The sequence below is a fragment of the Dermacentor silvarum genome, chromosome 6 (genome assembly GCF_013339745.2).
Source record: "Dermacentor silvarum isolate Dsil-2018 chromosome 6, BIME_Dsil_1.4, whole genome shotgun sequence".
Classification (NCBI taxonomy): Eukaryota; Metazoa; Arthropoda; class Arachnida; order Ixodida; family Ixodidae; genus Dermacentor; species Dermacentor silvarum.
This window is the reverse complement of record NC_051159.1, coordinates 108,484,316-108,501,868: the sequence shown is the minus strand read 5'-3', so window position 1 is coordinate 108,501,868 and position 17,553 is coordinate 108,484,316. Positions and strand designations below refer to the sequence as shown.

General features: G+C 44.5%; 1 protein-coding gene across 3 annotated transcripts in view; it reads right to left on the bottom strand.

Annotated features, from left to right (window-relative positions):
- LOC119455830 (pyruvate kinase PKM) overlaps nucleotides 1-17,553 on the bottom strand; it is a 51,696-nt gene that overhangs the window by 13,837 nt on the left and 20,306 nt on the right. For 2 of the 3 annotated variants that reach the window (XM_037717310.2, XM_037717309.2), the window contains exons 2-5: nucleotides 16,593-16,751; nucleotides 11,972-12,063; nucleotides 5,407-5,541; nucleotides 366-552 (exon numbers count right to left, since the gene is read on the bottom strand). In XM_037717310.2, the coding sequence (XP_037573238.1) occupies nucleotides 366-552; nucleotides 5,407-5,541; nucleotides 11,972-12,063; nucleotides 16,593-16,731 (553 nt within the window). In that variant the 5' untranslated portion in view covers nucleotides 16,732-16,751. Of the gene's footprint in view, nucleotides 1-365; nucleotides 553-5,406; nucleotides 5,542-11,971; nucleotides 12,064-16,592; nucleotides 16,752-16,879; nucleotides 17,043-17,553 lie in introns of those variants that run through there. The other variant, XM_037717311.2, reaches the window with a different exon arrangement.

Here is a 17,553-nt window from a genome sequence, read left to right as displayed (position 1 = left end):
CAGCAAGAATAATCTGCACCACAAACACTATTCACATAGTTTTAGTCACATAGTTTTAGTACTGTTTGTACGTTGGCTCTATAGGTTGGATATCACTGCTGCAGATGGGCCCGTAAAATCTTATTGGTCGGAAAAGTCGTGAAAAATTGTACAGTGACTGCACTTATATTCTTTTGAAATCAGTTCTGTTTTGAACTATATGCAAATAAAGAATTGGAATATTACTGGCACCAACATGACAATCGTAAACATGCTCTAAACCAAGCATTTTACAGTAAAATCGTAGAAAACTTGGCAGGTATACAGTATGTATGTCAACAGCTCATTAAAACGACAATGACAAGCAATGACCAAAGTCCACTTACCAATCTCTTTGACAGTGAGAGAGATGAGGCCATCATCAATGAAGATCTTGCTTCCTACGCTCAGTACCTTAGTGATGTTTACGTAGTCCACATAGAGTGTGTTCTCATCACACTTCTCATAGAAAGCAGGGTCCGTAGTCAGTGTGATGGTCTCACCCTTTTTCAGTTCAATTTCTGCTGATGGACCCTGCAAAGTGCCAAGGACAAGCTGCTATCAATATCAATTACTTCGATTGTGTTGCAACATAAAAAAAAACAATAGAATTTATAAAGTGTAACTGTCTTCCAATGCTGAAAATACATGGTTTTAGCTCTTAAACTGCTATAAAACAAAGCTGAGCGAAAAGGCAATAAGAAATGCAAGATTTCTTATTGATATGTAACAAACAAAGCATAATTACATTTTCAAGGCATGACTGCTCAAAATTTTAATTAGGACATACTGAATGCTCTTTCGGATTGGATTCAAGCATATTGGAGGAGCCAAACAAAACAGAGATATTGGTAATCTAGAGATGCATTGGGCGGGCAGTAGGCGGGTCTAATTAAACAAGATGCATAAAAATGTCAACGCACCATCAATTCATTTGGCAGTATTTGCCAGAGTGTAACACACCAGATTTTTTAGCAAGAAAAATGCATATTGGCGGCCGGTTTTTTAATGTTAGCTTCACTGCACTGTTTTTTTAAAGTCAGCTTCGCCGCAATAAGTTGGCCTCATGCATTAAAGCGTACGAATTCCATGAATGCAGTTTTGGTTTCGTATCCGATTGCATCGCACAGGCAATTTACGGCCCAATTTTCGTGGAGAAAGAAAGGCGCACGTTAGAATCCGATAAATACCGTAATCGGACATGGTGAGCTATGGTTACTGCTCGAAAATCTTCCCAGGGCAGGCTGAAAATAGGAGTTTTCGACAGGAGATGACGTGTGCTCAACGCATTCCTGTACCCTAAGCACTGCCTAAAACTGTATCCGAGTGGAGTGAATTGCCTGGAAGTATCTTTGATGCTAATGATTTTTTTGCACGAACTGGAGTGTCACTTTTGCAGCTGTTAAATATACTTTCCCAGTGTATGTTATTTGCTTTCTGCATTTCTTTTAAATGTTTGGCTGTCTTTTGTTCTTATCTGTTGTAGAAGTGAAGGCCCCTCTTAGTTGGACCACAGAAGTAGTTCGCAGTATGTATTTAAAGAGAAGAGATGCATGCTGTTACTATTGCAGTCACCACTGTGGTCACCATTGGGGTCAGGCCACGTGTGTGATAACCAGTCAAGTTCGAATTATCCGCCAAAGGCCAATTTTATGATCAAAATAATTAAAGTTTTCTCCCATAAAAATGCATGAGTGGTGTCCGGGACCTTTGGTCAGAATCGAATTAACCATAAGATCAAATTAACCGGAGTGGAAGTTAATGTATCAGACCATACATGTATTACAAGTTAATGTGCTATGTGAATTAAGGAATCTCATCTCACAACATGCACAACAGTACACAAGACAGGTTTCTGTACACCCAATACACTAACTACATCTACATAACAAAAAACTGTCATTCAGCTGACTGCCAACTAGGAACAATTTCAGCGACGCGATAGGACTTGACTGGGCCAGAAAAAATGTGTCATGGGGCCACATTCTCAATCACTCTTTTGTGAGACACCTAAATGAAGTGACTGGCATTCCGACGGCTGGTTTAGCCAATGAGCATTGAGTGAAAGTGATAACACGCACCTTTTTTCCAACAAAATGGCTCCCAATTGGATGCAAAACCAAAACAGTGTTCACGGCATTTGTAACAGCCTAACGTCAGAGCCATCGGACGCAGCATCATCGCCATCACTAGACGGCGGCAGAGCACATTTTCTTAAATTGCTGCGAGTTCATTCTGTGCTCGACTACGATCACTTTCGATACTATCGCTTTCGCAAGATTTTGCACGACTCCACACCAGAAGCATCAGCGTATATGACCACCAGCATTTCTAACACTGTGCCAAGCTCGCTGTCTGCACAGAGTTCCAGAAAAGCTTTTGGCCGCATATTTCAAGAAGTCCGATGCAGAGTCACATAAAACCTCATGAATGCGATAGTAGCTCTAAAAGTGGTCGCTCGAGAATATCACCTTGCGTGCTTGGTATCTGTAGGCAATGAAGTGCAAATGGCAGCGACAATGTGCTGCTTTCATTATGGAAGCTCATTTTTAAAAAAACATTTCCTTTTTGTGAAGGTAAATTCTGAATGTCGTTTTTTTCTGACTGCGTACGTGGGGACATGCTATATTTTTCTTAAAGTAGGAGCATGTTACATTCAGGTGCACTTTTATATCAATTTCAACTCACTTTATTTACTAGATAGTTCTGGCTGGCTACCCAAGCTAAAAGCCGTATAAACAGCTTGACAGGGGCCCAGATAGCCACTACAATGCAAACACAGCGAAAGGGAACGTCAGATGCAAAAGTAATTGATACAAGTACAAAGCAAATCGCAATACAAAAATTGCAGTGCATATAAATTCAAAATTCAAACATGAACAGCCATTTCAAAAACATTAACAAAAGTGGCGACATGTACAATTGTTAAACAAAACTTAATGTATAAAACTACAAAAAAAAGAAAAAAGTTCGCAGCAATTGGGTGTGCATTAGATTCAAGGGTGCGCTAGAATTGTGTAAATATGGTACTCGATACAGGAACTAGGATGGAAATTCCAAGTCTGCTTTGTGCAGACACAGGGGTGGGTCCCTCTAGCATTTTGCTGCATTCAAGTTAATGGCATAACGTTTGGCATATTAGCCAAAGCCCATACGCAAGGAAACACTGACAAGACGAGCATTCCAGCTGTCATGCCTAGACGACAGCAGGTCAACCTTATGAACCCTTATCGGTTGGTATCAACCTTATCACAATTGATTGGAGTCTTGTAAACCCTCATCCATCTATATCAACCTTTCTGACAAGCTCTGACCCTTATCAATCCTTATCAGTGCTTAACCTTATCAGGATTGCTGGGACCAATATATATAATTCCTTATCGCCCTTAGCACCCTATCCATCCGCGTGGAACATTTATCAACCGTGATGAGACCCCTATAACCTTTTTCTCTTTACTTTCTGGGGTTTTACGTGCCAAAACCAGTTCTGATTATGAGGCACGCCGTAGTGGAGGGCTCCGGTTTAATTTCGACCACCTGGGATTCTTTAATGTGCACTACAACGCAAGCACATGGGCGTTTTTGCATTTCGCCTCCATCGAAATGCGGCCGCTGCGGCCGGGATTCGATCGCGCGATCTCGTGCTCAGCAGCGCAACGCCTTAGCTGACTGAGCCACCCCGGCGGGTCCCCTATAACCCCTAATCAATCCTTATCAACTCATTGACTGCTTTAACTCGTTGACTGCAGCTGTGTGGGTGTTGCGCAGCATGAAACGCATGAGCCCTCAGACCCTCAGATCGGTGGCATTTAGGTCAGTGAAAGAACGCCGTAACGGAAGGCACATCCCGCGACCACCGAAAGCCACCGGGGATGTGCGAGTGTTTGGTATTGAATTTTTGCAAAATCAGAATATTCCTTATGTCTACAATGTTTCAAGTAGGCTTTACATGTGCTCCTAGAGATAGCTTTTATTCCACCATTATCGAATCTTTCAACAAAGCCTTCACAGAAACTGTTCTCCTTTGACATTTGTTTGTACTGCCGGTAGAACAAATTCATATGGTTCAGATATAATTCACCTTGTGCAAGCATGGGGTGTTTAGCTTAGTGGGCATGACGCTCGGCTTCTGAGCGTGAGGTCATAGGTTCGAAACTTACCACCGCCAACATGTTTTTCCTTTCGAATTTATTTTGTTTTATACATTTCTTTAAAGCGATTCGTCTTTTATGACGCACGAACGGTTTTTCTCGTTGGGTAGGCATAGAAATGCTTACGCATTTAATAAGCTTCCTTATTCTATTCCTCCAACCTCCCCGACCTTATACTCATCAGCAAGAAAGCAACTCTCGTTTAGAAAGTTCAGACAATGGTGTGGACCAGCTTAGCCTCCATGCAATGCCCCATTAGCGCAGGCCAGCTACCCGTTTTGAGACACCGGCAGTGTAGGCTAGAGCGTGACTGTGTGACGCCCGACTGAGACTGGACAGCCCAAATCCAACATTGGCAACTTTCTTTTCTTCTGTGCAATTACTATACGTACAGGGTATCTTCCATTTGTCACCCTCACTGCCTAGGACTGCTTAAGATGCTGCTTTCAGTCGATCAACTTTGGCATACAAAGCTTCTTGGTCAGTCCCTGGGCCGTCCAGGACGACAAATTGAAGAGGTCCAATTTGTCTGCTGTCTGCATTTAATGGGCTGACACTGGACAGTGAAGGCCACCCGCATATCTTCCTGCTGCTACTTTGCTGCAGCTGAGAAGCATTAATAACTTTGCAAATTAAAATTTAAATTGTGGGGTTTAACATCCCGAAACCACACAGTGAGTTACAAAGTACATCTTAATGGAGGGCTCCGGATTAACTTCAACCGCCTGGAGTTCTTTAACGTGCACCGAAAGCATGATACACAAGTGTTTTTGCATGCCGCACCCGTCACAATGCAACCACCGTGGCCAGGATCGAACCATAGACCTCAAGCGCAGTGAAACACCATGGCCTCAGGGCTGTCGCAACAGGTCAGTGAGAACAATGGAAAATTAAATGAATTGGTGCACAATGCGGGTCTTGGGGCTGCACAAAATGGATCATTAGATTAGAATAGACAGCCCCAGGACCTGCACTGTGCAACAATCGATTTCATCCCCCCCCCCCCCCCCCGCTTTTTTTTTTTTCCTTAAGTTATTCCTTGTGCAGTGAACTATCTTGGTAATATTGGTGGCATGGAAGCACCTGAATCAACGATGAAAGGCAAAAAAGAATGGAAAATGAAATGGACCATTACAAAATGCAGCCTCAGTTACATTATTTGCCACTAGCATATTTTACGACAAGTCAAAAGCTGCAACCTGGGCTCATGACGAGACAAAAAGGAGGTGCAGCTTACGCCCAGCAGAAGGCCCGTGCGAATCTCTGGGCCCTTGGTGTCCAGGGCAATGGCAGTGTGGCGAGAATCCGGCTTGATTTCTTCGTTCAGCAAGCGCTCTGCTTCACGAATATTCTTGATGGTGCCCTCGTGGTACTGGTGAGAAAAGTAAGAGAAATTGTATAACACACCCAACAATTACAATGGGCACTAAATGAGTAAAATCTTGGGTATCACAGATTAGCTTCGTGCATGTCCAAGCTCAGTGACAAAAAAAGGCCACGACTGCAGGCATAATCACACTTTCAAGGTGCGACTACCCGATGCATTACCCAACAAATTAATGTCAAAGTTATCAGTAAACTTGCAAGAGTAGCACTACGAACTCTTTCATTATCACTAGAAATGTTTTCATTTTGAGGGTTCTTATGTTTTAACATTTTATTTCAAGATGCAGTAGTCGCAACGTGTATTACGATACATAAAATTATAGCCTGATCACTGCTGTTTTGAATGAATATACGACAGTAACAATTGCTCTGACAATATCTCCGAATTCTTATGTGAAACTTCAAAGCACCACCTCAAGGAAAGCGAATACAGTGCTCATTTCCTATTTTTAGTATAAGTACTGAGAGCAAAAAAGAAAAAAATATATACAAAGTATGCACCTGATTCCTATTCACTACTAGTCAGGTCAAAAAAAAAGAAATGAAGATTTGTTGGCGTCAGTACTAGTCAGCGATTCCCATGCTATGCAGGAAAGCAATAGCCTCACAAATGTGAAAACGGGTAAGTTAGGGAGCGTTTGTTTGTATTCATTGCAGCAGGGCACCTGGTTTGTTTACTGCATTTTTTAGGGCTCGCGAAGCAATGATTGTCAGGTCAGGGAGCATGCAGAAGCATCCTCATATTTGATTATTGCATTCAATCAGCTTTTCTGTGCAAGCAAGGTGGTCTAGTGTGCGTTCAACTTGCACTGGAGTCACATGCTTTGTTCAGTTCCTGTACAGTGATGTACAGTAATGTGGAGTGTTGCACAATATTGTACAGTAATAGATAAGGGCACTTGCACAGGCAGTGTTCAAAATGCATGATATTAAGACAGCTAGTCAAGCTTCGGTCGAAAGTCAGTCTGAAATCGGTTGCGTGCTCTCTTGTGCAAGTGAAATCCTACACGACTGGAATGATTGCTCTTAACAATTGTAAATATGCTGTCTAAGCACTGATGGATAAAATCAACCCTACAGTGGGGAAAATAAAATTGTACTTGATATTAGTCAAACACAATCAAACATATACTCATGAGCATCTACCATTGTTTTATACATCATTAAAACAGCATATACGTCAGAACGAACAATTGACAACCCGAGAGAAGCTTCTGTGTCTCCACTGCTGCTTTCATTTAAACGTTACCTTGCCGCGTCAACCAAAGCACAAATTGAGTCTCTTATTTAAGAATTGTGAGCAGCACTGGAGGCTAGTTTCAACAATACCTCCAGTCAAAGCTTTGTTTTTCCAGACTCTTTAGCCTACCCAGAATTGTCAAATCTTGCAAATAGTTAAGGTATTTCAGCGGTGCATGATGTTGCTAGAAGAATTCCAACAGAAATGTTTAACAACGCGTAGAAAAACTGTCAATCAAACTGATCAATTTCAATAGGCGCAGTAACGAAAGTTAATAAAATACTGTCTTGCTGAAGTGCCAGTGAAGAATAAAGCACTACCAAAAAGTGTGAATAAGGAACCTAAATTTATTGAGCAAACTTGTGCCCAGAAAAGAAAGCAATACTCAAAAGACAATGACAGCACGAAACACGTTCATCGGTCGTTTGAATCTGGATTCATGGCTCAAGTCTGTCTCTATTTATAGATGTACAGTTAAACCTGGATATTTATTTATTTTATTTATTTAGTACATACTTCTTTCTTCTTTCTGGGGTTTTACGTGCCAAAACCAGTTCTGATTATGAGGCACGCCGTAGTGGAGGGCTCCGGATTAATTTTGACCACCTGGGGTTCTTTAACGTGCACTACAGCAAGCACACGGGCGTTTTTGCATTTCGCCTCCATCGAAATGCGGCCGCCGCGGCCGGGATTCGATCCCGCGATCTCATGCTCAGCAGCGCAACGCCTTAGCTGACTGAGCCACCCCGGCGGGTTATTTAGTACATACTGCAGACCACATTGTGGTCCTTGCAGGACGGGCAGACATTGAATACAAGACATATACAGTATAATATATACACACACACACACATTATGTATAGACACATATATATACATATATATATATATATAGACTTTACAATTATATATTGCTCACAGAAACACTTCGTGAAAAGATCAAAAACGCAATACCCTAATCAATCTATGGTGCAATTAACAGAACGATGTAAAAAGAAAAAAAAAAGGCTAGGGTATTGCGCACCAAAGGCAAGGGAGTTTCACAGTCAACGACTTGCCTTGCTCATTCAACAGCAAGGAGAACACGTTCTATGCAAAAACAAAAAAAACAAAACAAACAATAAAACAATATAAAAGAACTTACAACGCATTCACATGTTGTAAGGGGCGGGCAGCGAATTCCATTCAGAAATAGTCCGGGGGAAGAAGGAGAACTTGTAGCTGTCTGTCCTAGCATAGATAGGTGTCAGTGTATCCGGTCGATGGTATCGTGTATACCTTGTGGAGAGAAGACTCACATATAGTGAAGGGTCCAGAGCCAATTTGTGATTAATTAGATTATGTAAAAAATCTAGCCTGTGTTTCCGTCTTCTTTGTTCAAGCGAAGGAATGTCGTTAGCCAACATCAACTCTGAGGGCGAATCCGATCTTTTGAACTTGGAGTAAATAAAACGAACAGATTTTCTCTGTATTCTCTCAAGTTTGTTAACATTGACTTTAGTATAGGGATCCCATGCAACGCAAGCATATTCAAGTTTTGGCCGGATATAAGTTAGATAAGTGAGTGGCTTAACGTTTGAGGGGGCGTTTCTTAGTTTGTGTCGCAGATAAGTTAGCTTCCGAAAGGCAGAAGAACATGTGTTGTCAATGTGAAGGTTCCAGGAAAAATTATTAGTGAACGTTACGCCAAGGTATTTGTAGCTCTCAACTTGCTTTAGTGGAACAGATCCCATTTTATACGCGTACTCCAGGGGATTCTTTTTATGGGTTATGCGAAGAGAGACAGTTTTATCTACGTTTGCAGCCATGCCCCATTCTTCGCACCACAAAAATATATTATTCAAGCTAGAGTTAAGTTCCTTCTGATCATCCATGGACTTAATTGTACGAAATACAACGCAGTCATCTGCAAACAGCCTACCTTATTTGTGTTCCAGGTTTGACGATGGTAACAATGTCATTAATATATAAAAGAAAGAGCAATGGACCCAGGACACTGCCCTGGGGAACGCCTGAAGTGACTGGCAGATATCCCGAGTTGTGATCGTCAACTGAAACATACTGTTGGCGATTATTCCAGATAGTCTGTAATCCAGGTAATTATGATGTCCGGAAGGTTAATGTTCCTTAATTTTAGAATTAGCTTTTTGTGAATTACCCTATCGAAGGCTTTACTGAAGTCCAAAAACACAGCATCAATTTGACCGTTGGCATCCAAAGCTTTGGCAATGGAATCAATAATTGTTACCAATTGTGTAGTAGTGGAACAGCCTTTCCTGAAGCCATGTTGAGCACTTGATAGTATGGAGTGTCGATCTAAGAATTCAGTAATGCGAGTTGCGATTATATGCTCGAAAAGTTTGCAGCAAGACGACGTTAATGATATGGGGCGGTAATTCTCGAGCAACAATCGATCGCCTTTCTTAAAGACCGGAATGACTCGAGCCATCTTCCAACCTTCAGGCACTTTCGCGCATAACAAAGATGCTCTGAACAATACAACTAAGAACTTAGCAACAGTTTCGGCGTATCGCCTAAGAAACACATTCGGGAGGTTGTCAGGGCCAGGAGTTGTTTTGGTTTTTAAATTGAGTAACATAGATACAATGCCATGGTAAGATATAAAGTCCGCCTCATGCTCTTCAAACACTGCAGAACTCAAAGATGGCCCTGAGCATTGACGGGAGAATACGCTATGAAAATAATTGTTAAACTGTTGTGCGATGGCATTCAAGTCGTTAAGAATGGTTCCATTAACTGCAATTTCCGTAACAGTCTTCTTGCTATCGCCAAGGTATCCCCAAAACTTATCCGGTGCGTTCTTTATAAAGTTGGGCAATGTTGTGGAAAAATAAAAATTTTTTGAATCACGCACGGCGCATGACAGCTTTTTTTGTAGTTCCGTGATAGCGACCGTGCGTGGATGCTTCTTTTTTACTTGTTTAATTTTGCTCTTTAGTTGTACTATTGCACGCGTCATCCAAGGCGTACTTTTATTGACTTTCTTAGTTTTAGTGGGTATGAATGTATCTATGCAATGCCTGCACATTGTAGTAAACACGGTCCAAAGTGTGCACACATCACTACCATTATCTGCAAAGCGCGTAAGACAAGTTTCCATGTAGTCAACGATATAATTGACAAATTCCCAAAAAACTTCGTTATAAAGAGGATTTCGTTATATGCAGGTTTGGCACGAAAATTCGAAAAAAAAATGCTAACAGTATTTACTCGATTCCAACGCGCCCTCGATTGTAACGCACACCCGTTTTCCGTTTTCGTCGAAGCACTCATCCTTGGAATGTCACATACTGTAAGCGTTGACGCGTGTCGTTTCGCACAAGCGCGAGGCATCGGAAACGAAGAGCGAGCGCCACGATGGCGTCGTAGCGTCGTATAGTGTTACAGTAGAACGCCGCTGTTACGTTCCCGGGTGCTGCGTTTTCCCGGCTGTTACGTCGTTTTCGGCCGGTCCCGGCACAGCACCTATAGAACCCAATGCATTGGTAACCCCGCTGTTGCGCCGCAACTGTGGGACCGTTCTCGCATCATACGCTGCGAACTGCCACCGCGCCCCGGCCCGAGCGGCCATTTTGAGTTTTCATGTCGCTTGGCTTGGTGGCTTGACGATGGCATTGGCCGCCCAAAGTGCCGGGGGCGACAACTATGACGTATTTTGGGTTTCCGCCAGCAAAAGTATGGCTATCTAAAGATGGTGTCTATGACGCGTTGTGGCCCTAAAATTGGTTTTGGCTCATAGACGTTCCGTATAATGTCCAAGGGCGATAACGCAGTCGCCGCGCGCCGCATGCTGTATGTGCGAGCCGATGACGGCGTCTAAATCTCGAGCGCGCAAGAAAGAAAAGCAGGGAGGAAGCGCGCCTTCTTTCAGTTGCGTTCGAGGCACCGGCGAGGGAGCGAGGGGGAGGGATAGTGGGCGGCGTTGTACTGTACTCTGGCATCAACTGCGTACTGCGCGGCGGGCCGCGCGGGCCGTATCTTGAAAGCGATCTGCGTTGGGGCAGAGTCTAGGCAGTGTAGGTGCGGCGGCGGCGGCTCGTAGCTTTGTGCGTGCTGTGTATTCTCGGCGCTCAGCTTGCGTTGAAGCGATAGACAACAGCACGAAGGTCACTTCGCTCGCTTCTGCAGCGGTGCTTCCACACGCCGACAGCGTTTGACAGCGCGTATCCGCGCTCATCGAGTGCAATGTGTCACAGCGTCTGCGAGCGCGTCGGCAACATCAACTGGAAAAGGAGAGTGCCGGCTTGGCGGGCTAGGCCAGCTCCAGCAAGCGGCAGGATCAGATTTGAATGAAGGGAGGGGGAAAGGTCACGCCCGCGGCGGCAAGATCGCCGGGTCGAGGGATGCAGGGCCGCCTCGCACATGCACGCACGCACACGTGCGCTCGCTTCGCATTCCGTCGCGGCGGAGAAGGTGCTTCCGGTTGCTGCTCACGCAAAAATGACAAAATTTGGGGTGAAATCTCTAGGTTGTCGGCGGGAAAAAATTTGTTATTTCGAGGGGGTCTCCCGCTGCCACTTCGTTACGTAGAGGTCTCGAATACATGTGCTATGAAGTAACGGCGGGGAATAGAAAACTTCGTTATATCCAGGAATTCGTTATATGAAGGTTCGTTATAAGCAGGTTTAACTGTATCAACATATGTTCCAGATTAAGTGCCGGTGCTTTCATACATCAAAGAAATGTGAAACAATGCTTGCATCATACGTGATCTCATTAGACAAGACTCTTTCGTTCAAGAATCAGCAACAACATTCAAAAATTTTAGATACAGTAGGCATATCCTGCACCAAACAATAACTTGACATCAGTGATAATCTAGTAAAAAACAATCACCAACAAACGTAAAACCATGTGTGCATGACAGTACGCACTTTTATTGCACAAGATGGTATCAACGACAGTACTGATGAATAAGCAGCTCATTCTAATAAATTATGATTACTGAAATATGCTTAACTAGCATGCAACTGCATGGCTCAACCTACATGTGGCCAATAAAGAAAGGTTTACGCTAACATGTGGTGCTGTCAATCATCAGAAGCTGCATGCACTGACCATGGCATTGTACTAGTATGTGCAAAATAGCAATGATGAGCTGAAGGCATAGCGCACACTGCGTTTCCGTAGTTCTCTGTGAAAGATCCATTCATACCTCGTGAGTACCGTGTGAGAAGTTCAACCTGGCAACATTCATGCCGGCCTTCATCATGTTCACCAACATCTTCACATCTCTTGATGCGGGACCTGCGCAGAACAACTCATATTGGAGCGCCACCACAAGTGCACTGATATAAATGTCAAAGTGCCCCCAGAGTTCTAATCAGCTACTATAAAATGGTGGATCAAGATCAACCCAGAATGTGCCACGACACTAGATTTTGATGAAAATTAAGACTAATTTATAGTGATAGAAACAAGCATGCTGTTTGCAATTTAAATACGATTCTTTTTTTCTTTCGTTGCAGACATCTGAAACCACCAATTTTGGTTTATATCTGATCTCCCAGGTTGTAATTAAGCTCTGTATTCTTGTTCTAGCGATTTTTTCTTCCATCAGTTGTATAGATCCTTTACGATTTTGCTTCTGTGCACAAATTTCATGTTTCTTTGCTCTATGCTGTTGCCAAAGTTGTAGGAAGTCGCAGAGAACTCCTGCAGCCATTTGTCGTGGCTTTTCTATCAACCTTGTCCATCTATTTTTCTGTAAATTGAAAACAAATAAAGCTTGATTTGTTCTGAAATTGGCACAGAAAGTTGCGACAAATAATATGTTGCGCCACTTTGCAGTGAAGCCTTGGTACTAGAGCCTGATGCTGGCCGCGTAGCTGCTGATTACTGTATGCAAGTTGGTTGTTATTAAGTGCACCATACGAATTGCAGCCAGTATAGGCTGCAATAATCTGTCGTGTCTAGTATAGTGTTTTCTTGCCTTCTTACGCCACTTTTTCCCTTATCCGCCTTCCCCCCATGTATGCGAGCTGCGAGTGAAGAGTAACAATTCACTCATTTCTTGAATGCATCTGTTCTACCCATTCTCTGCCTCGTCTCCCTACCTCCTCTCTACCATTCTATCTACCTCCCTTCTGGGCTGTTGCACGTTAGTATGAAGGTAAGTGCTGCAGATTTTGCGGGGGATCTCGGATAATTACTACAGTCAAGAGGGTATTGCAGCGACGCCGAGGGAGCTCCAGAGGGCATTGTGGCAATGCGATGAAACGGTCCAAACATTGCCTTTCCTCTCTGCCACACTCCTATGTATGTGCACGCTCTCAACCACCACCTCCCCATGTGGCGTGCAAGACAGCGACAGCAGCAGTGAAAAAGTTGAAGAGGCAAAGAAAGCTTCGCTTTGATTCATTTCTTACAGCTAGCGTCGCACTTGTCAGCTTCCCACTACTGCCGGCGTAAAATTGCTGTCACGCTCACCTAACCCTGTTTTCAACATGTTTTCAGCATGACTTCACAAACCTGATCGCGACTGCAAACAGAAAATTTTAGATTAAAATATTCCACAATGCTTTCCGAGTTACCACTGCAGGATTGGACACTAACAGGTACGCTTTCCATTGAACTAAAAATAATGGGGTCAATAAAAATTTGATGTTGGTCCTTTAAGCAAAATTTGAGCACCTGACAGCGAGCCAGTTCCAAGTTGAAACACGGCTTTATTCTTTCCAGCCATAATTCAAGAGCAAGTGTAACAGTCGTAAAAACTAACTTGGCCCTTTCATCTATAGCAGCTTGTTGAAAGATTCTTCACCTTACCTTTTTTTTTCCCATAAGGTATACCATCATACTCACTTAAGCAGTAAATTTATTTGCAGCCTACACTGTTTTAAATGTACGTGCCTGTGCATGTGTAATAATGCGGAACACTTTTCAACCATCCTGTCCCTTTAAAGCAAAGCTTTCTTCGTCTACCATTCCACTGCTTCGCCTGGGGCGGTCGGTCACTGGTTGTGTTCTTGCCGAGTAGATTCACATTCAGAAAAAAAAAAAGTGAAGCGTGTCTGGCAGCGGGATTCAAACTCAATCTCAGACTGTAGCAGCCTTTGTCACCTTAACAGTGACTCAATAAATTAGGAGCTGCTAGCCTTAAAGCTAAAATTCAAGCTTGTCAAACCTGTGCCCTATAAACTTTTTGCGGCTGACTGTATATGGACAAAATTAACTGGCTTCTTATGTTTGTTATAGTAAAACTGCTATTGTTTTTGCCAAAACACAGATGAAGCTAGACCATCACCTAGTGGGTCAGCATGCTGATGACACATCTTAAGATTTTTGTACCACCACGCAGTATTCAAAAGTCTCTTTATGGGTGCTTTTATAGTCTGATCGCACAGTGGTCTATATCACATTTTCTCAATCACTGACAGAAAGAACATGGTTAAACCACTTCCATGCAGTTCTTCAAGCATCTGTCTTCATATCTGGCACAAATATTTTATGTAAGCGCTTCCAAGTTAATTTTGAAACGCATTCAAAGCAATGTGCAATACTGTACAAAGGGTCTCGCGAAGTTAGGCGAAGTCAGAAGCTACGTGGAGCATTTCAGGCACAATTACGAGGTCACTCCACACAGCAATATAGACGTAGCGATACCATGCGTAAAATACTGTGAACTTGCTCTACAAAACAGCTGCGCAACATGCTGTCAATTAAGTCGCAACCTTTCGCCTAAACAGCCTAGGGGTAGACAGCTGTAAAGTCCTTCATATTTGGAACGTTTGGAAGACGTGCACATGCTGATAAACGTGCATCACTGGTAGGTTTATTGGCTTCCAGTGGCATGCCCTTTAGCAGAGCTAGGAACTGGTGAAATAGTGATGCACTCTCGACAATTTAAGTTTGAATGAGCTGAACTTTCCAGCAAAATCACTCATGCAACATGATAACAAAGTAAAAGAATGGTTCATACTTTTATTGCTTTAGATTAAGCTTGCGATATCATGCTTGACAGCACAGTGCAACAGCCACACAGGCACAGTTTTGCACACCAAGCAATGTGTGCACACAATTTTGCACGCCGAGATAGTAGTAGCGAATCATAAGCAATAGCACTCATGAAAATAATATTTAAAATGTGCCGCATACATCTTGAAACACTTCTGATTGAACCTGTGCAGCAAATTTTAATATGCGTAACATGTTTTAGTAAAACAAGTTGGAAGGCAGCTGGGTGTTTACTCTTGGTGTCAGAACGTTACGTTGCAGGCTCACTTCCATTGTTTTTCACAATGTTTTGCATCAGGTATATTTTTAAAGTAGCTGGATAGGTGCTTTCCAAGCATGCTAGACATGAAATAGTTGATGTTCCGATATCCGATGCAGAGAGTTCTCGCTGGTGTCTACAGTGTGTAAACGTGATAAAACTTGCTGAAGAGCAAAAAATTCTTAATCCATTTTGCAGTGGTAAGCTTCTCATGATTCTGAAGATGCAAGAAATGTGATGAAATGATTTTCAACTACCCTAATGCAGCAAGGGGCTATGGTGGGGAAGAGGCAGACACACAGAGAGAAAAATTCCCATTGTTGTCATTGAGGCAACGTCGCAAGAGCGCATGTATGCAACTGTTGAAAGCATCTTCTGTTCCCAAGTGCGTTCCAACAGAGCAGCTTGGCTCAACCATCTCTGCAAATGCAGTGCTATTACAGCAACTACTGAAATCTTCATGTTGCGAACTTTTCCGCATTACAGAAATGCTGGCAGGTGAAGCGACATTTGCAGAAACGAACGCAACTGCTCGAAACCCCAAATCACAAACGCTACAGGGTTAGCAGAATTCGGGCTCACCACAACTACCTCTACATTTTAGAGCACAGCTCTTCCGTTCCTGCGGCGAGCGTCAGTGTTGTCCCTTGTAACGAAGCGAACGCACACAGCGAAGGATGAAAGCGAACGCGAAGCGCAGCGGGATATGAAAAACGGCATAGCGAAGAGAGCGCGAGGAGGAGGGTATGGCGAAAGCGGGAGAAGAAATGTGTAGTGCCACGCAAGACAGGCTTTGCGGCGACGATGGCTACGAGATGGCGCCAGAGTAGCGCACGTCGTCTGTATGGAAACAAAGCGCAGCATTGGCGGGGGTCTGTCTGCGGCGGCTGCTGTGAATCGCACACACGCGTCAACTCCGCGCTGTCTCGTGATCTCCCAATCAGCGAGGCAGTCGCGCCACACTTCGCTACGTTTGCAACGTGCCGCACAAGACAAGCTGTCGGCGCCAGCCAATACATCGCGAAATGAAAACAAGTGTAGAGGTGCGTTCAAATTTTCCATTAGCTAGTATCGTAATCGTCGGTGAACTTTTTTGGGTGTAAGCGGGTGAGTATTCTCCCGGCAGCCGGCAGAATTTCTGAAACTAATTTCTCCCGACACTCGCCTCCTATTGGCGCCCGGAAGTCACATGACAAACTGCCGGGAAACACTGCCGGGAAAAACGGCCTGCAGGTGCGCCCTAACCTAACATAACCCAAACTAATCTCACCTAATCTAACCTAACCTACCCTGACCTTCCGAGAGCCAATAGGAGGTGAGTGCCGGCAGAAATTCGTTGCAGAAACTCTCCCGGCAGCCGGGAGAATAGCCACTGCCAACTTTTTTTTTTTATTCAACTGTGATCCGTTCAATAATCTCAAATAAATCGAAAGCGGCATACTAATAACCTGAATCGAGCTTCTCTGCAAGGGAGCGTGGGCGTGGCCCAACATCGTTTCGAAGCAGCGGCAGCTGGAGCTCGGCCACTTTTGCGGTCAGAAATGCAAATGCGCGCGCTCACCGATGGTGCAGATGATTCCAGTCAGTCGGACGAACGACGCCGACTGGTTTACGTCCAGAGTGCTGAGATGCTCGAGCAGGGTGTTGGCGTGGACGGCGTACACCTGGTGCGGCTTCGGGGGCTCCACTTGCGCCGCCATGGTCGTTTGTTCCGCGCGATCTGCAAACAGGCAGTCGGGCTCGAGATCAACAACAACCGAGGGACGGGCTACACTTCCTACGCCGCGGCGCTCGCGAAAGCGAAGACTGACAAATCGACGCCCAGCCCGACAGTGTCGTACTACTCACAGCGTGCCCAAAAGGAGCTGCGACGATCGGCGATTCAAAGAGGCCGCGATGACGACACCGGCGAGGCACGAAGCCAGCGTGCGCGGGTCGCCAAAACCGTTGCGATAGGCTGGGCTATTGATAGAGAGGGCCCACGCCTCGAGTTATACCGGATGCCAGACAGAGATAAGCAGTGGCCGCGGAGAACCTGCGCGGCTGCTGCTGCGCGGGGCTAGGGCATGCAGAGCACGGCGAGCGCGTGACAGGCCCGTGCAACCGCGCACTGCCTGGAATGCGCGATCGGTCAACGCGCGCGAAACTTGGCGGGGGGAAAAAAGGGGGAGGAAGTACCCGCCACGTGCGCGCACGTGGATGGGGGTGCATATGAAACTTGCCGGGCGGGGCGGCAATCGACGTGACGTGGGAGGAGGGCATCCCAAGTCGGGCAATCTGATGTGAAGACCCGGCAGCGCATATGCCGTCGGAGAAACAGACGAGCAGTGAGATGATGCGGCGGCTATCGCTTTCGGTGCAAGTGGCGTGCGCTGGTGATTGCATACCACTAAAGTGAAACTATACCCGAAAGTACGTTAATAATCGACCGAGGAGACGGACCGAGTGTTTGAATTATGTTTTCCTTTTAATTTTGCTCTAGTGCCTACGCAGTCAGTTGGGCTATTTTAAGGCAAGCACGC